The sequence below is a fragment of the Anas acuta genome, chromosome 22 (genome assembly GCF_963932015.1).
Source record: "Anas acuta chromosome 22, bAnaAcu1.1, whole genome shotgun sequence".
Lineage (NCBI taxonomy): Eukaryota > Metazoa > Chordata > Aves > Anseriformes > Anatidae > Anas > Anas acuta.
This window is the reverse complement of record NC_089000.1, coordinates 7746718-7773287: the sequence shown is the minus strand read 5'-3', so window position 1 is coordinate 7773287 and position 26570 is coordinate 7746718. Positions and strand designations below refer to the sequence as shown.

General features: G+C 40.3%; 3 protein-coding genes across 11 annotated transcripts in view; 2 read left to right on the top strand and 1 right to left on the bottom strand.

Moving 5' to 3' along the window:
• The window catches only part of LOC137843359 (probable glutamate receptor), a 14341-nt gene extending 9163 nt beyond the window's left edge, over positions 1-5178 (top strand). For 5 of the 6 annotated variants that reach the window (XM_068658497.1, XM_068658498.1, XM_068658496.1 and 2 more), the window contains 5 exons: positions 166-263; positions 787-1004; positions 1301-1526; positions 1964-2211; positions 2757-4642. In XM_068658497.1, the coding sequence (XP_068514598.1) occupies positions 166-263; positions 787-1004; positions 1301-1526; positions 1964-2211; positions 2757-2858 (892 nt within the window). In that variant the 3' untranslated portion in view covers positions 2859-4642. Of the gene's footprint in view, positions 1-165; positions 264-786; positions 1005-1300; positions 1527-1963; positions 2212-2756 lie in introns of all 6 variants that reach the window. The other variant, XM_068658501.1, reaches the window with a different exon arrangement.
• On the bottom strand, positions 4479-26546 carry PANK4 (pantothenate kinase 4 (inactive)). Of its 2 annotated transcripts, XM_068658494.1 has the most exons (19): positions 26413-26546; positions 23849-23931; positions 22884-23092; positions 20662-20845; positions 20085-20177; positions 18176-18329; positions 17019-17200; positions 15452-15533; positions 14188-14288; positions 13337-13492; positions 13080-13192; positions 12475-12562; positions 10350-10501; positions 8784-8839; positions 8170-8219; positions 6641-6748; positions 6088-6188; positions 5451-5519; positions 4479-4894 (listed from the first exon to the last, which is right to left on the bottom strand). In XM_068658494.1, exons 1-19 carry the CDS (start codon positions 26531-26533, stop codon positions 4681-4683), a joined length of 2316 nt encoding a protein of 771 aa, XP_068514595.1. In that variant the 5' UTR covers positions 26534-26546; the 3' UTR covers positions 4479-4680. The 2 variants fall into 2 exon arrangements, with proteins under 2 accessions (XP_068514595.1, XP_068514596.1); XM_068658495.1 differs by lacking the exons at positions 15452-15533; positions 17019-17200.
• LOC137843363 (transcription factor HES-5-like) overlaps positions 26429-26570 on the top strand; it is a 30628-nt gene continuing 30486 nt past the window's right edge. For all 3 annotated transcript variants that reach the window (XM_068658527.1, XM_068658526.1, XM_068658525.1), the window contains exon 1: positions 26429-26570. The gene's annotated coding sequence lies outside the window, so the exon portion shown is untranslated.

The following is a 26570-nucleotide window of genomic DNA, read 5'->3' as shown; positions in this document are numbered from 1 at the left end:
ACTGAGCAGGAACACCTTTCTCTGTACTGGTTAAACTGGACCACAAGTGAAGAAGGACCTACCATGGAAGGAGAGGGCATTTCTGGGCTAGCTGCACTGCTGCATGTCATGCTACAGGGTAATTTTTTCCTGACTGTCTGGTTTTATCCCATCATTTCCCCACAGGCTGAGCCCCTGCGAATGGAACGAGCCCAAGAATGAAGAGAATCACTTCACCTTCTTAAACAGCCTCTGGTTTGGAGCAGGAGCGCTCGCGCTGCAAGGTGAGCTGAGAGGAATGCAGCAGAGGAGCCCTGGGAGCAGAATATTTTTGTAAGCTGCTTGCTTATCCAGCCCTCATCTGTCTGTAACGCCGGGTGCTGGATGGCTGGGTGCTGCTGAGGGGAAGGACATTGCAGCAGGGACACTCGGCAGTACTCAAACTCTCAGCTGCAGTTTGAGACTTGTTGGAGTTGTACAGGTGGCTGGCTGCAGCTGAGGACTTCTTTTTCCTGCTGTAACGCTTATTCTGGGGAAAGTCAAGCTAACCTTCGCCCTGATGCTGTAGAGTGGAGGCTTTTTATTGCCTCTGGCCACTAATGCTGCTTCAGCTCTCTGCGCAGTGTGTGGTGTTGGTGCTGTTCAGCCACTGAGGGCTTTTCAGGCCTGTGCATTTCCTAGGTAGCTGCAGGGCAAGTTTTGCAGTTTGGCCTTTATTTAAAAAGAAGTCTTGTGCCGGCTTTAACACGAGCTGTCTCTCTCACTGTACATCACCTCCGTTGCTTTTTATCGGCTCTGGTCGCGCAGGTGTCACCCCTCGGCCCAAAGCTCTTTCTGTGCGGGTCATTGCCGCCATCTGGTGGCTCTTCACCATAGCCTTGCTGGCTGCCTACATCGCCAACTTCACCGCGCTGCTGAGCTCCGGCAGCGAGCAGCTACCAATCCAGACTTTTGAAGATCTTGTGAAGCAAAGAAAGCTCGAGTTTGGGACGTTGGACGGCTCCTCCACCTTCTACTACTTCAAGGTGCAGAGAATCTGATTGCACACATACACACGTGCCTTAGGGCTGCTAAGCTGGGGCTGAGGTGCCTGTAAAAGTTATTTTTGAGGGGTGGTGGTGGGAAATAAATAATCCCTGTAAGATTTGAGAGGAAATCTGTGCCAGCTAGATGATAATTTTCATTACAGAGATGGCCCAAAAAGGGAAATGATTTATGTGCTCTTATTCTCCAAATTGTTTCACAATCTTTGCATATTTATCCAGAAGTGCTGCACATTTGTTTTACTCTTCAGTCTAACACTTGTTTTTTTGGGCTGCAGAACTCCAAGAATCCCATCCATCAGATGATCTATGAGTATATGGACAAGAGACGAGACCACGTTTTAGTCAAAACCTACCAGGAAGCAGTTCAACGCGTGATGGACTCAAACTACGCCTTCATTGGTGAATCAATCTCTCAAGACCTTGCAGCTGCCAGGCACTGCAATTTGATCAGAGCCCCTGAAGTTATCGGAGCCAGAGGATTTGGCATTGCCACAGCCCAGGGTTAGTCACAGTGCACCACTTCTGTCCCACTTCTCCACTTGGATTTCATGGATTTGAAATAGCAGACTGAGAGCAAACAGGCTGGCACAGCTAAGTCCTGAAACTCAGGAGCGTTGTTTCCTTTATTTATTTACTTAGTTTTTAAGCCTTGGGCCCGGGAATGATGCAGAGCTCCTATAGAAATTTTTCTGTGAGCTTGATTGCTTGTATTTGTTAAAGGACCTTCACTCCATTACTATTCTGCAAGTGCATACAACAGGAATCATTGCTATCTAAAAAAGCACTCAGCTTAGTCTGTGCTGTTCTGCAGAATGATCATTTCATAGCTGGGAATCAGCACCCAGCTAACCCTGCTTGGTAGGGTAGCACCAGACTGCTTTAAAATGTTATAATATTCATGATCTGTCTTATACTCTTTTTCATTCTACTGCTGCTAGCATCCCCATGGACTAAGAAGCTCTCCATTGCGGTCCTCAAACTGCGTGAGTCAGGTGACCTTGACTACTTGCGGAACAAGTGGTGGGAGACCAGCTGCCTTCACAAAAGCAGAGAGCGATGGAGTCCTCTCCAGCCCCAGGCTCTCGGTGGACTCTTCCTTACTCTTGCAATTGGCCTCGCACTAGGAGTGATTGCAGCTGTGGTGGAGCTGTCAAATAAGAGCAGACACGCTGCTGGACACGTCAAGGTAAGTGATGGTCATCTCCTGTCTTCCCTCCTTGGATCCCTGCTGTTTAGCACGGACAAATTAGGTACCATTCTGCCCCACTGGGCAGAATACCAGCTTCCTTAACATCCCGATCTTGCTTTGTCTAAGGAAAGGAATGTAATGGGATCAAGGAGACTGCTAAGTATTCACTCTTTACATCTTTGAAACGTTGTAGCTTGGACTGTGTGATAGGCAGGTAGCCAAAACAGTATAAAAATAATAAAATGAAGCCTAAAATATTGAGTAGAAATATTTACTGTAATGCAGCCAAACTGCATTGCAACACTCTGAGTGTGTACAGAGGACAGTAAATCACCAATAACAAGTTTATTCTCAAGTATGGCTATTTTCAAGTCATTTGACAAGCAGGAACCCACATGTAAGTAAAACTGCACTGGTATCTGAATGTGCATTTTGGTGTTCTTGTTCTCCATCCATTGGAATGGATGGGCAGCGCACATTTTAAAAGTGGATTTTATGATGCAGAAGAACTCACCCCCTTGTTTTCTCCCCTTGTTTTTCAGAAGTCTTGTTGCTCCATTTTCACAGAAGAAATGTGCACTCGTCTACGTATAAAAGAAAATACAAGACAAAGCCAGGAGACTTCAGGAAGGGCTAATGCTTAAAAAATTGTTAAGGAATGGGTGTGTATTAGGGTTCTACCATATGTATTTCATAGGAACTACATCACTGTAGAAGGGTATTTTTCTGCAAGTCTAGAGTGTTAGTTTCCTAATCATAAACACACATCACTTCTGGATTGGTGGTGGAGCTGGATTCAAAAGAAAACTAAGCAGCTGGGAGAAATTTAAATTGATGAAGGATGGAGTGCAACTGTTAAAAATTAAGGAAGGTTAAGATGGGGGAATCACACCTATGTTTAGTTTAGAAGTTTACTATGTAAGTGAATAAATGCCTATAGGAGTGAGGGCGTTAGGATAGGTTAACGTGATGCCTCTGTTTACTAATTACAGTATGAGGAACAATCTTGAAAATTAAAGCTCTCACCTGATTGTTCTAATCACAAACAACTGCTTCTTAAATATTTTAGTTACAGACTACTCTTCCCCTCTTCTAGGCAGATGATGGTCACTGTGAAGGTAATTTCTGAATCAGAAAGGACAGTACTGTTGCATAGTCCCCCAAAATGCAGGACTTTACTGCATTCTCTGCAGTAGCCTAAAATCCAAGAAAGGGGATGATGCAATTAAGGAACTAGATTTAAGAAATGTCTGTTTCCCATCAGATGTTTCCTAGGTTGTCTTAGTTAACCTGATCAGGAAGTATTTAGGAATAACAATTAAAATTCACCAGCATGAAATTTGGTAATCAGTCAATTAAAGGAAGTACAAACTTACTAAGCAAGGGCAAGTGAGTAATGGGTATTTTACATTATTCTCTTGCTGTCAAAGAAAAACAGTTGAACTTCATAGGGAAGTTAATTAGGAAACTGTTAAATACGCAACTGAAATAAGATGGTTTTCTTTTCAGAGGTGGAATGACTGATGCATGCACATGCTGGTTTGTAAATTCATGGTTAAATGACTGCATTTATGTACTGCACATCTGATGGGGTGGGAGGGAGCAAATTCATTTACTTGGAAGTGTTTTTTTAACTGTGCTGCATGAACGAAGAGACAAATTCACATCAGCTCTAGCATTAAATAAATGAAGAAAGCAGACACTAATCTGCCTTTTGATGGGGAAATAGCTGGGTGTTCCTGAATAAAGCATTACAGAGTCACTTGAAGCATAGTGTAGACTCTAAACTTCTGATAGCTGCCCAGAATTTAGTATAGGTGCAGCTTGCCACCCCTCTGTGGCAACAAGAACAAACAGTGGAAGTAGCAGGAGTTACGAGTTCTTCAAACTGCTGTAGTGCTGTTAAGTTATCGGCTATGTGCTCTCAAATCATGACACTTCTATTTTAAATGCAGCTTAAGCAATGGTGGTTAGAGTAGGAGGTGGATCAGTCCTTCAACCAACTTAACTACGGAGCATGAAACAGGTTGGGTAAGTTTAAAAGCTGACATGGAAAAATACAATGTCAGATTCACTTAGCACTTTAAAAACTATTTGGTATGTGCCATGGCATTACTGGCAGAGTAGGCAGAGATGTATAAAAAAAGGTTTCATTGACATTTAAATATATTTCTATATGAATGTCTCACAGAACAAAAAAATAAAGTCTCTTCATCACAAATACTGCAGCATTAAAATAAACACTTACCAAAATAAACAATGAGTGAGATATACATATATATATTTGAGTGTGTATACTATAGAGTGAATCATATTGTTGCTTTAAGTCACAAAAGCACAATATAAATATGGAATTTCCTGTGACCTCTTTTCCCTGTTGTAATAAAAATACATTCTTTACAGTTAAAGTAAAACTAGTGCAAGTCCATTCTGCTGCTCCTGTTCACCCTGTCAACCGGATCCATATCATTTACATGGCACTTCGTACTTAAAAATGACACTGAAGATTTTCCCTCCGAGACGATCGGCAAGCCAGGAGTTTTTGATAACAGCAAGCTTGAGGCTCTCGCACTTCAAAGCCGCGTAGTAATTCGTGTGGATGGCACGACCCATGCCTTCAATGATAACCAAGTCCGTCTTCCGTTCTCTGACCAGCACAGCCAGGCCTTTATCCAGGCGGCTGAAATGAGAGGTCTACTTAGAAGCAGTCATACTTACATATGCTACATATAAAGACTAGATGTTCTACGGGCTTTAGCTTTTATAGAAAAGGTGGTGGGGCATGGAATTACTGATGGCATTAAACAAGGAACACCTTAATCAAAGGAAATGGGATTGAAATGTAGTTTTAAAAGCTTCATCAAATGCATACAGAATTGGGCTTTCCCAGAAACCACAGGTTAAGTTCTCTCTGCAGTAGAGAAATATAAATAAAAAATAAATAAATAAACAACATGAAATGCTTCTTATGCTCAAGTGGATTGCACACAGTATATTTTACATCAGCAATAATTAAGTTGCCCATGAAACTGACAACATGTAATTGCTGAACACCAAAATGAAACATAAGCTGTAGAACAACTAGGAAGGCTTGATCAGTATCACAAGTCTGCAAATCCAGACTGAGCACCTCTTAACGATTTCTGTGAAGTGTGGCTGAGCTATTCCAGAGCACATGAGAAGTCTCTGGTTATCCTTCACCTGATGAAAACAAATTTGGTACTTTGCCAATATACCTTAGGTCTAGACACGGAGAACTTGAACCTGTCTGGACCAACAGCAGCTTCTCTTCCTTCAGTGCAGATCTTTATTTGAAAAAATATAAAAAATAAAAAGCGTTACATGGTCTGTCAAACATAGTCATGCAACTCTGGTAATAAGCCAGACAGTGAATAGTTGAGTGTACTTTGCAAAGGTTTCTTTTCCTGCTAGGACTCAGAAACATGTTTCCTTAAGCAACAGGTTATTTAGTTATATATAAAAGTGTGTGTGTGTATATATATATGTATATATATATATATATATATATATATATATATATATATATATATATATAATATATTTATATATATATTCTCTACATAGGATAGTCTGTGCATTATGCATATTTTCCTCTATTCGTTTTTAACATAAGAAGTACAGGGGTTTAGTAGCTTGAGTCCTTATCAGGGATGACACTAGCAGGAGATAGAATGACGTGCCAACAAGAACCACTTTCTAGATTTTTTCACCTTAAGCTGATCATCCTCTGTATCTTACTTCCAGGTTGCAGAGTTCAGACAGCAATAAACACAAATAACAACTATGTGTGTTAGAAGAAACTTTTTTTTTCCCTTTTGTATGCTACATAATGAAGACAGGTTATAGGCTTACTGAATAACTGGATCCATCGCTGCTATCCGCTCAGCAACAATCAGGGATTCACTGTAGGTGACATCGTTTAGGGCAGGGCCAGAGTTACAAGCCAATATAACCTGAGGCAAAGATGTCAGAGTAGTTCACTGATTAATGCAGGCAATACACGGTGTTAGAGCTTCTTGTTTGTTTAAAGATTGTCATTACCTGGCTTATAAAATAAAAGAGGCCTTGAGAGAGGAGAAGGCCTGAGAGGCCCAGTCCTCATTTCCCCCCACCCCTCCCAGGTTAACCAGCTACTTCAGGTCTTTTGACATCATAAACCCTGGCTTAGCACACTTAGATCTCCCAGAGTCTCCCTTTGCTCTGTTACATTTTGCAGTCTACTTAAAGTTAGACCTCAGAGTACCAGGGATTTGGGGCCTGAAGCTCATTGCCCTAAATTGGATCATTCTCAATTGAGGTGTGCTGAGCCAGTCTCACAAAGTGTACTGCTAGTAGGTATTTAACAAACCTTTTACCAATTACAGAAGCTCCATTATGTGCTGACTCTACAACAAAAACCACTTACCTCTGTCCCTCTAGAGAGGAGCTCTCTCACAAAAGGAAAGACTCCTAAAATTATGTCTATTCCACTGTTATCTGCGAAAATTAAGGCACATTTATGAGGGGGACCCTCCTGCAAGAGAAAAAACAATTCATTCAGGCTTTAGCTCATAGTTCAGGTCATTAAATAGTTCGTGTTATTTAGAAACACTCATTTTAAGACACCAGGTTTTATACCCCTAATTGATTGGCAATTTTCATTATCTAGCAGCAGCATAGCACTTCACCTACCTCTGATCTTAAGCAAAATCAGTTTCCCTAAGATTGTCTTTGCACAGTTATTTAAAACAACCTATAATTACTTCACTTAATTCGAGAGCTGTCTCAAACTCTGTTAATTAAGCTACAGCTGCCAAAGATGTGTGTGACTCCAGCAGCTGGGAACAGGAACTTACTTCAGAGGGCTCTGAAGGGTGGGTAGTCACACCTATAATCCTACCCTTGGGAGGCTAGATTAGAAATCCCATTTCATTATGCCATGCAGCTGGAGAATAACCTTCCCTAAAACAGAAGCAGCAGCATGGACAGTTGCCTACATGAACATGTTGGTTATCAGGGTAAACCTACCTTTGTGGATGTTTTAAGCTAGCATGACGTAGGGTGAACAGGATTTCCTTCTGCCAGGAAAGGGCAGGATGGACTACTAGGGGCAGTGACATCCTAAAATTTTGATTTTTTTTTTGATTTTGATTTATTCTAAATCTGATTTTATAAAGTTTAGTTCACTGCAGTTTGTAACAGCAGATGAATTTCTCTGTAACTAATGTTCAATTCCTAAGGAAAAAAAATGGTCAGGACAGTGCTTGAATTTCCTTAACTAGCACCGTCATAAAGGATTACATTTTAGAGGTCTTTTCCAACCTAAATGATTCTATGATTATATGATACTTTTAAGACACAGTATGCAATGATTTGGAGCGGTCCGCTTACACCAAACGTTTGTCTATCATTTCCAACATAGATCTACAGAGAGAACCAAAAAAACATCAGCTTTTCAGTGAACCTTAATTAAATAGTAATAAACATCACACAGAGCCAAAAAGCTTTGGTAATTGATTAATTACTTTCAGAAAGCTCCTTAATTAATGCAGATTTTAGCTTGATTACTGAGATGGAGGAACAATACAGACATTACATTTGGATTTAAGTTTTCAAAATTACAAGTCCAGCTGTGTAGAAATAAAAGTGCCCTGATAAGGAAGGGAACTATGGGTATGTTGGAAGAACTCTGAAAGCAGCTGGGTTATGAATGTTGCAGTTCCTGCAGAAATTCAGCTAAGAAACTTGGTAAGTAATGAAGTGTCAAATCCCTTTTATTCCTGTCTTTATGGTAAGGCTGCTGAATTACTGGTACTGTGTTAACAGAGTTTATTTTGAGTTGCCTGAACAGGGTTCTATTAAATCTGTTAAAAACAAGCTAACACTTTTTTTTTTTTTCCCCTCAAGATTAATGTATTAAATTACTTATGGTTAGTAACAATTGTGGCATCATACCTTCAGTCGCTCTAGCCACTGACTGTAGGAGTCTTCTAACCAGGGACGTTCTGTGTCACAAAGAAAATCATATTAGTGTTACTTTTAGGCAAGGAGCAAATCTGTATGTTTGGTCTTTTTAAAGATGCTGAAGCAGTTTGAGCTCAGGTTTTGAATGTTAAAACTGTATATTCAAGAAGTTGCTAAAGTCTTAATTATGGGAATAGCTCAATTACAGTGCTCTTGAAATGGCATTTTCATAATAAACCAATGGAGTCACGTGAGCTAAATACCATTATGGCTCACCCTAAGATGGGTGGGGTTGTACTTGAGGGGACACTACTGCTTTGACAGGATTAGAACACTACAAAAATAGCACAGCTGAGATATTCCAAACACCTGTGCAGCTAAGGCTTCTGTGCAAAGAGATAGGCTTTCAGGTTCCAGTTCCTTTGGAATACAAAGAGCAACGTTCCCCTGGAACTCTGTAAATCTGTATTTCAGACAAACCCAGCAAGTATGAATGGGTCCTCATCATCTGGGCAGCAGAACCATCACAATCACTACCTTCCTGCTCTCCTCCACTCACATTAACGCAATATCCAGTTCCAACCACCACACATCTCCCCCTGTACCTTGCAGTTTTGATTTGGCTTCTTCAAATCCAAATTGTGGCTCAGATTCCAGAACGCTGTATCATGAGAGAAATAAAGGGTACGTAGTTAAGCAACTTAATCACATAAAAACACAATTCAAACATTCCTCTAGCAGGTGGTCAGCAATTTTATTGCATTGATTATTACGAGAAGTGTGGGTAGGTCCATTGACTGAGAAACAGACACATTGTTTTGATGTTAAACACAAAAAGCTCAGATGTACGTTAAATTAGAATGTTATTATGCTAAAAGAAAAAAGCTCCAACAATATACAAACATTTGCAGGAACTACTCTACAGGCAAAAAAAGAAGACTTTTGGTCTGCAAACTGCCATAAATGTAGTCAGGGTCTAAAATACCTGCACAGGAAACCAGTGCTATACAAAGTCTAATTTGAAGATTAGTTCACAAAAAATATTTTAAAGTTGTACCTGTGTAGGCAGGGAAAAATGAAAAAAAAAAAAAACACCTTAACTAGGTACAGGATTTAAGAGCTATTGGCTGTACATATAGCAAAGTAGCTCCAAACACTTAGGTGGTGATGAGCATACAGGTAATGAGGCTGGATTCAAAGCTGCCAGTTAAAACGTTACACCATGTGGGCAGTGCTTGCCAGTCATGTCTCAAAGTTCCTTACATGTCATTTAGTACCAGATGTAACTCAGCCTGTACATCTCTTAGTTCCTTCCTCAAAGAGAAGGAGAGCTGCACTTACCACAAGGAGCAACTAGACTAACTGCTATTACAGGTGGCAGTTCGTTTCTGTGGCTGTGGGCAGCATCAGAAGTACCCCAAGTCTAAGAGGGCCAAGGCAGCCTTGAATCACCGCGTTTTGAATGGACTTCTTTTTGGTTTACTCAGGGGGAAAACTCTTTAAAGATGCAGAAAAGGCAAGGAAGAGCTGAATGTCAGCTGTGAGGCAGTGACCCTTTCCCGTGTTATTGGATCTATGTGATCAACCCCACAAAAACAGCTGTAAAATCCAGAGTTGCAAAATTAAAAATATTTTAAGACAGCTTGCACTTATATCCTTATGTGAATTCATAGCTGAAAGGATGTAAGGAAAAAAAGCTCTAAAAACAGCAATAGGAATGTATGTTGATCAAAAATACTTAGTGTTTTGTCATCATAAGAGACCACCCAATCTAGCTTACAGCCCACTGAATGAGTGATATCAGGACAACTGTGGGTTGCAGAAAAACAGCGTATTTTCTCCTAGCGGTACATAGTATCGGTTTAAGTACAACATATACCCAAAAGCAAGGCTATTAACCATGCTACAAGCAAAGCAGCCAGGCTGGAATATTAAATGCTCTATCACTTAATTCAAACACTCACAGCAATGTGTCTGCCAGGTTTTAAAGGGTGGAAATGTAAACTTTGCTGCACCACAACAATGCTTGCAAATAAACAACCAACATATGATTAGGTAAAATACAAACTATAATTAAAGTTAGATGGGTGCACTTTATTTACTTATTTTTAAAATGAACAAGTGGATATTCTGTATCTTAAAAGGGTGCTTTTAAAATATTTAACACCTACTCTGAGACTGCTTTTGCTCCCCAGTCAAAGACATTCCCCGCAAGAAGTCCTTTCACCAGAGCAAACTGCCTCTCCTCCCAGCCTAATGAATCCAAAGATTCGATTACGCTTTGAAAACATTTTAAGGCTATGCCATTTTCTTTCTGCTTTACCTGTAAGAAAGACATGAAACATTGGATTTATAGACAAAAAATTCTTACCCATCATTGGTTGTCTCAGTCCCAAGACCACGTTCAAGCATTCTCCTCTACGTTCATGGCCTCTAATGGACCAACAAGTTACTGTTATCAGCATGCTTAGTAACAACAAGAAAAAAGTTTCCTGGGATTCTAATAAAAAGCTTTATTAGTGCTAGAATGTGTTCTGTTGCCTAAGAATTACTTTAATCTATTTGTTGTTTTTTTTTTTTTTTTTTTTTTTTTTAGAGGTATGATAGATCTTGGGCAGACTGGGGAATGGAAGAATAGACACACAAAAAAGACACTTAAGCAGCAACACGATCCACCAAAACCAGGTGATCTGCATGAGGAGGCTTACCACTAGCAGTTTTACAAAAACTGGAGGTGTTGTTTGTTTTTCTTAAATTTTTGTTTCAAGAGGTTCATCATCCCAGATGCCTAGAAGCTCTTGATTTTTTTTTTCCTCCACTTCTACCTCCAGTGAGATCAGTGTTACATAGCTAGTTCTACTTAAAAATGTACAAGTGGTATTGAGTACCATCTTTACATCATCTTTTTTTGCCACTATCTTGTCCGAATTACAAAAAAAAAAAAAAGGCAAAAAAAAAAAGTAAAAGCCACCTCACACAGTCAAAAGCCACCTCTAACTTTTTCTTAGAGTGAATGTGACAGTGCAGCTATGCAGAAGCTTCTACATACTTTGCAGAAACAGAGCAACAGTCAAAAAAAAAGTCTCTAATTAGGCTCTGGTATTGTTATTGTTCCCGTGTCTGCACAAAAGTGGTGAGGATCACCAGTACAGAAAGCTATTTTTGAGAAGTGATGACTTCACATGTCCTCTCCCCCAACAATAGTACATTACAGAATAAACCCCAAAGACTGAACAACTGCAGAATAGCAACAAATTCTTTTAAGAGCTACAGGTTATGTGTTTGTGTACACTCCAACCCAACTCAACAAAGTATCTCAACAGTTACAAAAGCAATCAAACTTTTTACAGCACAGCAGGAAATTAACCCAGAGACAAGATGCAGGAAAGTGGCACAGTTTGGTGTAAGGAGAGACTGCCTCAGCAATTAAGGGACACAGCGAACAGATTTGTTTTGTTTTTTCAGGCCTTTTTGGGGAGTGATGGTGTGGGGGAGGGTGACTTTGCTTGTGAAACTCTTTCTCCCTGTCCTCAATTTACTTTTCTTTCCTTTTTGGGGCAGAGGAAGGAAAGAAAATACAGTGTAAGGTAACTAAAAGAACACAGAAACTTCATAGCATTAGTGACTTTTGCATGGAGATCTTGAAATTGTTAACTGCTCTACAAGATAATAATGCCAATTGCCTTTTACCACTGTCTGAAAATCTCAGATTTATTCAGAAGTACTTACACAGCTACACATAACTTTCCTTAATTTTGAAAATGTTTTTTGTACCATGAGGAGAAAAACAGGAAAGAGAAATTCCTGAAGTCTGCTAGACTGCATTATAGCCTCAGTATAAGAGGAAGTAAACTGATTACTCAGGTCACTTCTAAGGTTATCCATGAGCAGAAGTGGAGCCTCTCCATATAGTCTCCTTACTTCTAAACTGAAGGAAACAGATCCTCACTGAAGGAGCAAGTTACAATAGCATCTGATGAAGGACACCAGGTACTCATCAGGAGCAGGATGGACACCACCAGTTCCCTTCTCAGAAGCACGACACAACCAAAGCTGGTAACTTTTTGTTAGCACTACCCTCAACATGACCGCATTCAGCAGGTTAGAGGTCAAAGGCTTTAAATCCCACCAGCAACTGCTGTTTCTCCTCAGAGCAGCAACCACCAACCAGTTAAAGCTGCTGCAAGGTAGTTACTACTCTCCCTTTATAAACCATTACTTATACAAAGTTTTAGAGTATGGAAAAAGTGTCTTGAACTTACACATTGTCCACCCTGTAAAACAAGAACAACTTACCTTTGAATAGGGATCCGGAAAATTGAACTCGTTTAAACAGTGTTCCCTTGTATCCAAAAGACTTCTAACTGTTAACGTACCATATGCACTTTAAAAAGGGAGAGGGGAAAACAGATCAACTACTTCAAACAGAAAAAAGATATTTTCTCCTGTTTCCTCCATAATTAGGATGAATTCCAGTAAGTCACGGCACGTAAGACAGACGTTTCAGTTAAAAGTCTTCACATGCCACATGTGCTAAACAGTCTTTAAGTGGCGAATCTACTCAGACTACTTAAATAGAGAGGGGAAATGTTCAAAGCAAAGTTGCCAGACAACTGAACTAACACATTACTGCTTTAAATAACTTCTAGACCATTCGTCAGTTTTCTGCTGAGATAGAATTTAACTCGAAAATTCTAATAGGGGAGATCCCATGGTTCTGTTCAGAGGACCTGATATTTGGCACATCAACTTGCTCCAGCCTAAGCAGATTTCAGTTTGTTCTGCTTAATATTTAATAAAAGCTTTTATTTAGCTTTTAGTTAGTTTATAGTTTGCTTTTAATTTGCTCTGCTCAACAGAAGCAGCCAGGTGATGAAAGCAGGAAAATGAAAGACACTTACAAAGGCTGCTGTCTGAGTGTCTGCAGCTTGTTCCAGTATTTCTGTCGGAACTTTTCAGCTCTCTCAGGTGCATCAACAGAATCTGGTTGACTGGCTGCAGCACGTTTTGCCACCTGGTAGAGAAGAGGAAAGACTGAAGTTACCAATCAAATTACCTTTTCTTTTTAACTGACCTAAAGTTCAGGCTGAAAAACAACCCCTCCATTTGCTTTATTAATAATTATCACTCATGCATACAACTCCTTTGTGACATTTACCCCATCCAGTGCCTCCTCAAAACAGGTAAGCCAGTATTTTCTGGCCATGGCATCATCTGTGAGGTCAACAGTGTCTGGAATATAGGTCGATGGGTCCTTTAGCAGTGGCAGGTTAACAAGTGGTCTCTCCAGCCTATCCATTTCAAACATGTCAAACTAGGTAAAAAATGAAAGAATTATTAGAGCTTGTTCAGAAATTGATTCATAATAAGTGAAACTAGCACAAGGCCTACACAAGTCCGTAAGAGTTTTATACATCATCTTTGGGTCTAAAGCCAAGTTCTCTTCTTCCCCTTTCCCCCCAAGTATAGGAAGCTACTTTCTGAAGACTGGGAGGAGATAAACCAATGATAGAGGAAATTTGAGGGGGGAAAAAAAAAAAAAAAAAAAAAAAAACCTTGACATGGAAAACACTGGCATGCTGATCAACAGAGGACAGTAAAACATGCTGAGCTCCACTGTTGTTCCCTTTTCAAAAGCACTTCAGCAGATCCAGTCTTAGAATATTTTACGAACCTGAAAGTATTTTCTAATTGCTTACTGTATTGCTACTTCAAAGAAAGGGCAGGAGACTTAATGTTTTCTCCCACCTTTGGTGAGGCAGAACAAGACAAAGTAGCAGCCGTGATCTGCTTTTATGAAGCATTACATCAAACCATCACAGATGACACAAGACATCATTGTGCACAACATGACACCACCACACATGATACAAGATACTGTGTTAGTCGCTTCTTTCGGCAAGCAGCATAGTCTCAGGGGCAAGAAGCAAGTAGCTTTAGAATAATTGTCCAGGCTCAAAGCACCATTGCCAAGAGAAAGCACTTAGTTTAGGAAAGACAACCACATACTGTACCACTCCTGGTTCTCTGCATGGGATAAACATCAGGTGATGTGCTCATGAGACCAGAACTCCCAGCATAATTCTCTCCCCAGCTATACTGGTTTGGATCTAGAAAAGAGAAAGAGAGAAAGACACATAATCTGAAAATAAAACTGAAAATACTCCCATGCACGAGTCTAGAGTCAGCACCCCTTCAGAGAAGCTGGTTCACTGCAAAAGCCATTTCTCCTTGTCTTTATACATAAATCAGATTTTTCCCTCTAGGCCCCCGTAGGTATGTTTTAACTTCTTGGTGACTTACCTACCTCTAAAGAGCTTCAGATTAAACTGAATGAGACACAAGACAATTACAATTCTAAAATAATTTTTAAACCTTTTTTTTTTTAATCATTAATGGCTATAAGAGCAGGATGTCTTCAAAGCACTATTGATGGCTAATTTTTCTGTCATCAGAACTGATGTCTTATTTCTAAATATAAATCCATTATTAACAGAATATATTGCGAAACTCAAGGCATAGTGTAAGGTTCATATAAACACTAGTTATTTCTAGAGTTTTTCTAGAAGTTTAAGTTCAGATGTACAGAACATGCTACAGAAGTAATGTCTTTAATTCCTCAGTAGCTGGTTACCTGCCCACATCTATAAAGTGGGTATGAAATGACTTCCACATCCATTACTCTGAGGTACACTTGATATTTACTAAAACTAAGCATCATTAACCACCTCATTATTTTTTCCACTATTAGTAAGGTACTGAATGGCTTGCTAGTACATCAACAAGAAAGTAAGAAAAGGAAAATACAAATGGCAAAATTCAACCAAGGCATCCTATACCCAAAGAATGCTGGAAATAAGTGTCTCATCCTTCATAGATATCTCTGAGGCTTTTCACTCAAAAGAGTAAGTTTTGAGACGCCGGTCTTCTGCAGTACATTAACTGAATTCAGAAGCTTGCCCCTTAAAGAGGAGGAAAGTTCTCAGTAACTCAATTTCCCCGATTTGATTTTGAGGTAATGACTGCTCTTTGCAGAAATGCAGAAAAGAGAAGAGCCAAATCCTGCTGGATTCTCAAAGGTGAGCAGGAAAATAGTGAGAAATTAACATGTTCTTGCCAGAATATATAAAAGCAAAGCCCAGCATCTGTGTTTATTAGTGCCAAATGTATTTATGTAGGCAACAACTTACATGCAGCCTCTTAAGAGAAACTTGGACATTACACTGACATTTCAGAACACAGCATATACAGAACATAGCAATGCTGTACTTACTGTCTTGTTCAGCTCCTTTTAAAAATGCCCCAATGGCTCCCAGGTAGCCTTCATGTCTCAGGAACAATGCCTGAACCTCTCCCTGCCACAATATGAAACATTGCAATTGGATGGTCCCTGATGGCTAATATGTACTTCTTTGTCACTAGATTTACACTTAAATTTAATAGAAACAACTAAAGATGATAATATTCATTTGTGCTACATTCTAACACATTCAGTAATTTTAATGGTGCTCCAAAAATGGTGTTTCTGAAACACAGCTTCAGGAGGAACTGCTTACACACATCATTCCACAGTTCTAAGACAGCTGGAAAAAAATACATGCAGAAGTGGTGCGTATTCTAAGCCTGTGCAACCACAGAAGCAGAGGGAAGCGAATGCTTTGCCAGGAAAGACCACTGCATCATCCCATGAATATTCAACTCCTCTTGCTTGAACAGGCTGGAAATATAAGGTCAGCTGATTTCTAGGTCATCAACCTAGGTGTGTGCCACTGTGCATCCAAAACATTCGAGCCACTGTTCATTTTATTTATTTCATTCTGCTACTGTTTAACATGCAACAATATACAGTCACCCTGTACGTTCTCCATAGGCATTTTCCCCATCAGGTTGGTTAGTTTAAAAGTAAACGTATAAAAGAATGCCAGGGAAAACAGGACCACCACCCACCCTAGCACCCGTAGCTTTCCTAGACAAGGCTGAGTGAGACCTCCTCTAAAGGACAGTAAGCCAGGTCTAGAGCAGATAATATCAGAAAAGTTAATGCTGGGTTTAACTATAGTGGAGGGGAAAAAATAATAATTTATAATGAGATTTTTGTATAGACTGAATTGCTGATAACATGCTTACAGCAATCTAGAGCTGCAGTTTTGTGGTAGTTTTCTTGGAACGCAACCAAGGTTTTACAGAAAGACTGTAATGGTGAAACAAAGGAAAATAAAGCAGCATATAGGAGTCGCTTGCTTGAAGCACTGAGATGAGATAAAATATAGTATCATTGGTTCTATAAAACTGCGACATGCATTGCAAAGGTGCAGGAACCAATCTACCCGTACCAAGCATTAAGTGAGCTTTTGGACTGCACTGGTTTTCAACTGAAATATCATTAGTATTTGCCACATCTTCAAAACCTGGAAATAATTACAGCTTGTTTTTTTTTTTAATAAAACCATCTACAAAAGCCCAAACTACCACCACCAATACTAGCTTCTAATTATCTCAGCAGAACAATCCTACACTGCATAGCCTGGGGGGTGAAAAGAAATAGTAGAAGTCAGCAAGAGGAATTGAATAACAGTGGCAGCTATCTAAGAAAATAGTGACAATTACTGACAATCAAAAATAAATAAATACAGAGAGAAAAAGAGGCCAGAGAGAACTCCTAGGCAATTCACATTTATTTCACCCCTCCCACAACAGATCCTTCTAGCCCTGCCTTACCTACCTAAGAGCAGTCCTTTAAGCTGATTTAAGGTGAGAATCTATTCTAAGTCCCCCAACCTCCTAGAAGAAGATACCTAGACACATGAATTTGCTATTAGGAGAATCTCTGTTTTTGTTACCTTTGAGAAGAAGTTGATACTGTAGGTTATTGTGCGCATGGTAACAGGGTGACCCCGAATAAAGAATCCTCCAAAATATATTTTATCTAAATTATGGAGTTTAGCATAGAGGCAGGCAAGTTGACCAATGTCATTGCTGATCATGTGTAGTAAGCTTTTTGCCATATCTTCTTTGGAAAACTCTTAAAAGAAGGAAATAGCAAGAAAAATTAAACACAGCTGAAGAATGCTTAAAGGAACCATATAGTTTTTTTTAACAAAGAACCTGCAGCTAGAGAAAAAAAATCCCTTTGTTTCACCAGTCTGTGTGTGTAGAATAAAGGTGTTACCCCCTGACCCAAAATCTTGTTATTAACAAAGTATTTCAAACAACAAGCAGTGTGTATTTGACTGAAAACACTGTGGAAAAGCACTGAGCTGCTGTGAAATATTGCTTGAAAGAAGTCTGCTTGAAAGGTCAATAGTAAATGGCAGGAACTCCGATTCTTCTCTAGGAAACATGGATAATGGTTTGTCTATCCATCTTGACATGTGATGTGCTGCAAGCATTTTATTAGAACACTGCAAATAAAGTCGCAAGTTAAGAGTAAATCACCGCCACAGATCTTTTTCTGGACCAACACAGCCAATTGTATTTTTCACATAAAAAAAATAAACATTGGGCTAACTAGACAGTTATTTTTGTTGTTTGCCTAGGCTTATGGAATCCCAAACTGAAAAACTGAATGCCTATTTGCAAGGCAGTACTGGATGGTATCTCTAATCAATAAAGTATCGTGCAGGCAAAATACACCCAGGCAAGATCATAAAAAGCACTGGTAGTTATTTTCCAGCTCTACTTGCCTGTAGAACATTACAAACATCAGATTCCCAAGTGCTGGAGGACATGGTTGAATTTCTTCTCCTCATTAGCTTCAAAGAGCAACTCTAAATAACTGGAGCGACTCAGGCAGTGTTCAGGGCCCCCCTCAGCCCACACACATAACACAGGGAAATGGATAAGGCAGTGTACATTTACATTGATGGAATTGGCAACTGTTTTTCCATCCTGACAAGCATTCAGAGGAAGCTTGTACAAGTAGCAAATCCATGCTGACAGGCAATGTAAACTATTAATTGTAGAGCAAATCTTGGGAAGATCTTTTCTATACTGATACCTTTATCTGCTGTAGTAGATTTCCCGAAGCTGCTAGCTATCAGATTTCCACTTAGCCCCAGGGTCTGGCAGGCGCCTCCATACACATCTTTCACCAACATGTCTACATTTGTGTGCTGTCCCTTTGAAGCAAGCTGCAGCAATTCATCGAATTTCTGAGGATGAGAAGCAGAGTTACTCTAGGTTTTTGGGACAGCCAGAGAACCTTACCCACAAACTGAGTTCTGCAGCATCCTTACTGACAAAAATAAAATAAAAACAACAAACCGAAACATGGGCTTTGGCTTGGAACCAACCCTGTCAGTAAAAGAGAAAGCTTTTCTAGTAACAAGGATTTATCCCAAGCCCACATCTTATCAAACAGACCGATCTTAAGTTGGGCCCCTTCCAACATCAATCATTCTGTGATTCTGTTATCTACAAATAATTAGTTGAAGTTCCCCATAAAAGCAGAAGTGGAGTGCACAATTAATCACTTTGTCTGTCTTGCAGTATTCTGGAGAACTGAAAAGTCTCTGGCAGAATTAAGCCATACAAAACTTGAGCAGTATGAAATAAAGCAAAATTTGCCAAATTCTGCTCTCTGTGCAACTCCATTGAGTATGGAATTGACCATAGCTTGTACAGGCATAAATAGAAAGGACTTTATCCACCATCACCAAAAGGATTGGATTTTATAATATTTTGGCAAGTAAATTACCAAAAAGTTCTTAGTCTAGCACCTTTAATCTCCTCCAGATTAGAGCATATGAAAGTCAGAACCCTCATATATCTCTTATCTTGGAATGAAGTCAGGAACAGAGTAGCTAACAGCAAGTAGAATTATGTCTTCGTGAGGCATATAAAAAAAAGGCTTAAAAACAGTTGTCTGTCTTTACAAGTGAAGAAATGCATTAATGTCCCTGAAGTTAAACTTGCACAAAATATGCATTATCCCAATAATTAATATTTAAAGATCTGTTAATGCTAATTTCCATTTCTACAAAATTATAAAAAAAGTTAGGAGCCGACATTGTCATATTCTAAGATTTGTTTTTAAATGCATCAGACAAAAGTATTGTAAGTATGGGTCTTCCCTTTGACATTTTCTTATTTGGTGCATATGTAACTCTAGCTTTTTCTACATTGGTGACATTTAGGAGCACATATTTAAGTCACATGGATCTCTGAGACAGGAAAAAAGAGCATGATTTAAGAGCTGAGTTAGGCAGAGTAGTACTAGATCAGGCCTTATTCTGGCAGATGACCAACCTGGGATTGAAGTGTTGAATCCCTGGAAGCGTGAAGTATAATGTAAGAGAGGTGTAACTCCTCCTCCCTACCTCCAAATATTTTGCAATAATTAGGAGCTCTCTCTCTTGCTTCTGTGGATACTATTCCAGGTACTATGCAGGCATTTCATTTTGAAAAAGAGTACAGAAAATTAGCAGGCTATTCTTTGCCTTATAGCCATTACTCGTCCTTGTTGACCAACTCCTTGACTCAAGCAGGATCATTATTTTGCCACTGCTGAGCATCTTAACATTTTTGCCTTTGTTCTACTAATGCTTTTTGCATTTAAAGCTTCCCTTTATACATCAGAAGCACAGAAAACGCAAACACAAGTCAAGGACTCAGCCTTTTTCTGACAGTTTAGGACCACATGCACCTAATGGAGAGGTATTAAAATCGCCCTGAGTGCTGCAGAACTGCCTGTTCTGTGTCTGTACAAGGCCAGCAGCTCTCTGAATAGAACGTAACGCCCCATGAGAGATATTTTTCTTCATTTTCTAGTGCACTGATGTTGGGTTTCTAGTTTCCTACATAAATATCACTTAAAATCATTATTTCTCCTTATTTAAAGTTTTAGCACTCCACCTCTTAGCACATCTTTTATCATCCCATACCGCTGAAAACCGTTTCTCTGGTACCTTTGTTTTTGTGAGCAGTGCTCCAAGACCCCAGAAGGTTCCACCTCCAATTGAGCTCCCTCCTATCCATTCAAATTTGTCTTCTGTTTCTACCTGTCAATAAAACAAAGCAGATTTGTCCAGAAAATCATACTATAGCTACAAACACACTGTAAAATATGTGAGCATGTGGGGTTTTTGAGAATTGGAATTCTCACACACCTACAACACAAGTAGTATTTGAAATCTTTGTATTTAATTCTAGACCAAAAATCCTACTTATAGATGTTTTATTTACATTTATATAGTCCCCCCAAGCAGTGTATTGAAAGACAAAATTAGTTCTGATCTGACAGCCTTTGTCCTGTCAGTTAATATAACAACTTCTCTAAATACCAAGTTGAATTTTATTTAAAAAGATCCTGCAATAGTGAATGGGAAAACATTCATAACTATGTAAGAAAATTAAAAAAAAAATACATATGTTTTCCTTCTAAACTTTGTATTACCCAAGAAGAAACAACTACAAATTTAAAATAGTAATGTTTCAGATTATGTCTGTCAAATTCTACAACAAAATGTTTTAGCAACCACTCACCTTCACTATAGAAACCCCAGAGCCAATATTCACCAGTAAATAAGGAAAAATATTTGGGTGATTTGTCTGAAATCGGAATTCTGTATCTGAATCCTTCTGGTATGCAAACACTTCATGGGGTATGTTCCTTAGCACAAAGTTGCATCCTTTAATGAGGCAGGTCATTACGTCTTCTTTATCTACTCTGAAGGGGAAAGAGAGAAAACCTTATAATAACTTTCACAGCCCTACTGATAAGCAAGTATCCTTTACATTAATTTTTAAGACTTTACACGTAGGAGATACTAACCCACACCATATGGCAAAAGCCCAGATCTCTTAAACCACAAAACCGAGATCTGCATATGTACTGACATTCAACTTCAGTGACAGAACACAGTCCAACGCTGGACAGCAGTTACCCAGTAACTTTGATCTTACATTAATCATGCTGTCAGTAAAAATAAGTCTGTTCCTGTTTGCTTGGTTCTACTGCCTCTCTAGTGTGCCAGTGCTCACACAACTCTGTGTGCACCCATGCAATAAAGTAGGTCAGAAACTTACCTGGCAATTAATGGAACAAACCAATTTTCTAACCCAGCATAATATTCCATTGCTCTTCTGCTGCCTTCTTCAAAAAGGACAAAAGGCCACCTCAACATTTCAGCACTCATTTACAACAGATTGTAACGACTGCAAGGAGCTTACTGCTGGCATTACCAAACACAAGAAGAGAGACTTCATGGGAATAATGGGCTTCACAACCATACATATCCTGAACAAGAGCACTAGGAACATGATACGTAACTTAGAAAAGTGACTTTTGTGAACTTCTGTATTGTGTATTGTTGCTGACGTATGCTGAATTTCCAAAAGGAAATATCATAAGCCCTTTTTTTGGAAAGCACATAAGCAAAGCACAAACATACATCTCAATTAATACAGAATACTTTCAGTTTGTCAGGAAAGAGAAGCCGCTTCTACGGACCAATCAAGTATGGTTTTGCCCATAAAAAAAAAAAAAAAAAAAAATCAACACATGCCCCATAGACCAAGAAAAGAGGGGGGGACTTCAATCTAGTCTTGATTAACTGGTACTTAGTAACAGCCAATAAGGCTGGTTTGAAAAAAGAAAAAAGGTAGTAGAATCCTACCTATCAGAAAAGAAAGATATTGAAAAAGCAATATAAAAGGAGATGAATGGAGTACTTCAGAAACTGAGGAATATGCTGTATGAGAACTGCTCTGAAGTTCTTCCCCAGTAGCAGCAGGTAATGTTTTATGTCGGTGTAAATGAACGATATGTTTATCTATATTTACAGTGGCTTTTTTTAGCATATGGCTTTTGATAAAGTTTTTGAACGGTAAACTTATGAGGCTGTAAATTCAGGAAACTACCATTCTGTCTCCTACAAGGCTATGCTGCATGAAGTTTAGGCATGACCTATGCAGTAAATTACTATATTGCCTCAATTATTTAATTCTGGGCATGCAAGGAAAAATGTTAGAAGCTTCGTAACCTGAGAACCAGGCAACTATAGCTATTAGGTACACACAGAATAAAAAGCATTTGCCAGCAATACTTTGGCTTTTAATAATACTGTCTGCCTTTTGTAGATTTCACCTTTAGATCTGAAATACTGACTCATAATTAAAAAAACACAACTCAGAGTAACAGATCAAAAGCTCTCAATTAAAATTGTTACTAATGAGCAGCTCACTACCGACTTGCTGTAGTTCAAATGTTATTGTACTTTATATGTTACTGTAGGTTTTGTGTAGTTGGGTGTTGACTAAGAGTTCAAAAGCATGCTACTGTCATCTAGGATACCACCACCGAAATGCTGCTAGTTGTGAGGTGAAGAGTAAAACAAACAAACAAAAAAAAATCACTGTAATTACAATACAGAGTAGTTTAGGTTTAAAAATGGAATGGGTGCAAGCCAAATCCTTTATACAAAAAGCTGTGATAATACCATGCTTTCTTCCTTGTTACAGCCTTTCTCCTAGCCCCTGGGTTCCTTCCTGTTGGCTCTGTTACTGGACTCCTGCTGTGTCAGCTCATGATACAGTATCTTTCTGCAACTTATGTTCAGTCTGATCTGACCAAGACACATGCACAAATTCTCCTGCCTCAGTTTTGCTATGTAAAAGGCTTTTAAGGGCAAAAGGGAGAGTTAGTCTACTAAAACACACTTCAAAGAAACGCATTCCCATAACTAAATTTAAACAGTTTCACTTACTTCAACCCCAGCTTCTTTTCAATAAGATCTTTGAATTTATAGGCGCCGCCACCTGTAGCTTTGATGACTTTAGTCTCTGTATTGACAAGATGGTCTTTGATGAAATCTAGACAAGTCTCAATGTAAGTGTTCTCAAACTTAATGAAGTGAAGTCGAGCTGTAATCTCCTCTTGAACCGATATTTCATACAAAGGTTCATTTTCTATGTCCTTTAAAAGAAAGCAATTTCTTACAGATTATTCAAAGTCCTTCCTGAAGAAACAAGGATATATGCTGAAGTACAAAACATCAATACTTGTGCTTCCTAGGCCTTATAACCCTGTTAATGCTGCTAAACAATGTCACAAACTACTTTCGAAAAGGAATACAATTTAAACACATCTTAGTATTATTTAAGCTGGGAATATAATCAGTTTTCTTGCATGTGTTAGACATGCATGAAATCGAAGCATGAAACAGTTATATTTACTTGTTTTTTCACAAGTGTCATACTAATTGGTCTAGAAAATAACTATTTGAAGCATTAACTGCACCATCCACACGTATCTACGGTGAAAACAATGAACATAACTGAGTTTGCTCATGTATGGGCTGTACAACATTGAAGCCTTGCAATTTCAGCAAAGAACATGTACGATGAACGTACAATCACGTGAATTTGTACCTAGAGCTAGATTAAACTTGCAAAGCAAAAGTAACCACCAAACCCATGCTAAGGGTTGGTTTCCTGTGAAATATGCTACAAGGTTTTTAACCAAAGCCACACTCTGAGCTGCTGTACGAATGCTTAAGGATATTGTGAACTCTGTCAGTAGAAACTAGATCGCGTGTTTTAGAAAACGTAGCAATTTTAGGTAAGATTTCTATCGTACTATGAAAAGCCAGCCTAGTACTTCACTTCCAGTCCAGGCAGTACCCTTCTTATGAGTCTATCAAATGCAATTGAGTGATGATGCAGTTCTCACCTTTCCAGAATGATCAAAGGATCTCACTCTTGCCACTTTGTGCTGCACAGTCGAATAATAAGCCAACTTGGTTAATGAACCACCTGTTAAAAAGATGACAAGTAATGACGAATGCCTCACCTTAGAGCAAACAATCTCACTTATGTTTATGTATGCTTTGCCTAAGAGTTCTTGTTTAGCTGAGTTCTCCTCTAGTAAAGCCAGATATAATTAAGCAAGGTGCCTGCTGTAGTGACCCAAAGAACCCTTGACTGGAAAACTGATTTTGCTTAGCTAACTCCAAATGCAGCACTCTATGGGTAAAGCTCCCCAAGATAAGCATGTGCCCACCTGATGTGGAGACTGCTGAAGATGAGCAGAAATAAGAAACATGAACTTCTGCTCTATAGCTAAGTGAGGACTGAAGGTAAAGCATGGATTTGTATAGCATCTACTTGCTTACGTTATTAGTAAGATTCCTAGAATCCTCCAAATTTGCTGCTTATAAGAGGATTTTATTTGTACATTTGCAGTGATTGAGTAATGTATGAAGTCAGACCGAGTCACATCATTAAGTCATTTTTCTTAGGGCAAAACAGTACCTGGTGGTAACTTACTCAAGTAGGTATTTGACCATGAAAGTCATGAAGCCATTAATTTCTTCAGAAAAGTGGGGGAAGTCTGCTACCCACTTCTGTATTAAGGTATCAGTATGTTTCATAAAACTCTCAGCTGCTGTGGCTGTTTGAGGAAAACTCCGAATAAAAGTAGCCTGGGCTGCAGAACCACATTTCTAATACAGAAAGTCAGCTCTGACTTGGTACCTGTGTTGCGAACACGAGTACGAGGCAGGCAGAAGGTCTGTACTTCTCAGTGCTAGTTCTAGCATGTGGTTGGATTTAAATCTGTATGCATAACTGGCCTCTTGACAAAGATTTGGCATGTTACCCCCCTTGGTAATTTTTCCATGCAATCTCACAGAACATGCTGTAAGAAAGACCAAGCAAATAATTATGAGCAGCTTCTGGATTAAAACTTAAGTCCCAACAGTAAGTAAAAATCCGTCTGTTGGATCATAACATAATGACTACATGCAGTGGCCCTACGCTCTGCCTTACAAACAAATGAAATAAAGAAATGCAGTTTAGGCAAGTAGAAAAAATAATTGGTTAGTGCTCGTAGCTTTGCCCACGTAGCAGTACTCTCAACTCTTCCACAGTGCTGAATAAACAAGGAATTTTCTACAACCTGTGAGAAAATGAAAGGCTTTCTCCAGCAAAATTCAAGTGAGGTCAATTTGGAGCGATCCCTGGCAGACACTTATAGCAACAAAAGCAGTAAAGCTTGCCTGCTCTCAGATCTTGTTTCAGGTCACTGGCCAATGCTTTAAGGGTTCTGGTAAACAAAATCCAAACTTGTCTGCTGGCTTACTGCATTAAGGTGAGTTTTTTACCAAAAAAAAGGAAGAAAAAATAAATATATATATATTTCTCTGCTAGGAGGAAAAGCTTCCTTCAAACCAATTGCAATGGTTGTTTTTGAAATACAATAGTTTGTAGGGCACTGACAGATGAATTGCCATTGTACCTACATTAGTATCGCTAGGTAAATGCTATGTGAATGTTCACCTAGTGATGCTTATATGTCCTTCCCTTCCTCAATCAGTTTTTAAAGACTTAAATCCACTCGGAACACCAGCTGAGCCACGCAGCCAGGCTTTGTAACTAATCCTGCAGCTCTAATTCTGCTCTGACCCTCAGAAGCGCCCATTCCAGCTGTTATTTTAGCGTGAAACAAACAGCTACCTTCTGAGGGTGCAGGGGCTTGCTGTGTGGTAAAAGCCCTTATATTAGGGAGCGTTTTTCCCTCTGCAAGCCCCCAGCACCCAGAGCAGGGCAGGACCCAGGGGATTAAGGGCGCAGAGTGACCGCATGGTGCCATGTCGGCAGAACGCTTCATTTTCTGTGCTTTTACGCCCTTTTACTGACTGGAACTTATGGAATGGAAGCAAGACGCGTGCCCGGGCTCTCCCCAGGGGGCACCCCCTCGTTGCGCTGGGGCCTGGGGCCAGCCCTCAGGCCCCGCCGCGGGGCGTGCGGAGGAGCAGCCCCTGTTAGCGGGCCCCGCTGCTCCGGAGGCACCGAGGGGAAGGGAAGCGGGGCAGGGCAGGCCCCGGCCGCCGCCTCAGCCCGCCGGGCTCCCCTCGGCCGCCAAGGGCAGCCCCGGGGTGTCCCTCAGAGAGTCCCCCCCCGTGGCCCGTTAACAGCCGCGCGCGGCACGCCGGGACTCGTAGTGCCGCTCCCCGCCCGCGCCGTGCAGCCGCCAGGTAACGGGACTTCAAGTCCCGCCGTGCCCCGCGCCGCCCCCCGCGCCGCGCAGCCTGCCGGGAGCCGTAGTCCGCCTCCGGCACTCCACACCGGGCGAGGCGCCTCAGGGGACTGCATTTCCCGGCGAGCCCCGCGCCGCGGTGGGCCGCCGGGCCCCGGCGAGTCCCCTCAGCGGGGCGAGAGCCGCCGCCCGTTCCTCCGCCACCGCCCCCTCCTTGCCGCGGCCCCCCCGCCCCCCCGCGGCTCCGGCGCGGTTACCGATGTCGATGGCGAAGCGCTTGGCGTTCTCCAGGTTGGGGAAGATCTCGTCGGGCGGCAGGGTGATACTCTTGTCCAAACTGCCGTGCCCGCCGCTCCCTCGCCCGCCCCGCTCCGCCATTTTGAGCGCAGCCCGCTCCTCGCCGGGGGCTCATTCG

Excerpts from the sequence above, each read along its gene's own strand:
- PANK4 (XM_068658494.1), bottom strand. The coding sequence starts at position 26,533 with ATGGCGGAGCGGGGCGGGCGAGGGAGCGGCGGGCACGGCAGTTTGGAC. Across the intron at positions 12,563-13,079 it reads ACACTCAGACAGCAGCCTTT|TGCATATGGTACGTTAACAG; the intron begins GTAAGTGTCTTT and ends CCCTTTTTAAAG. Across the intron at positions 6,189-6,640 it reads TCCTCTCTAGAGGGACAGAG|GTTATATTGGCTTGTAACTC; the intron begins GTAAGTGGTTTT and ends TCTTTGCCTCAG.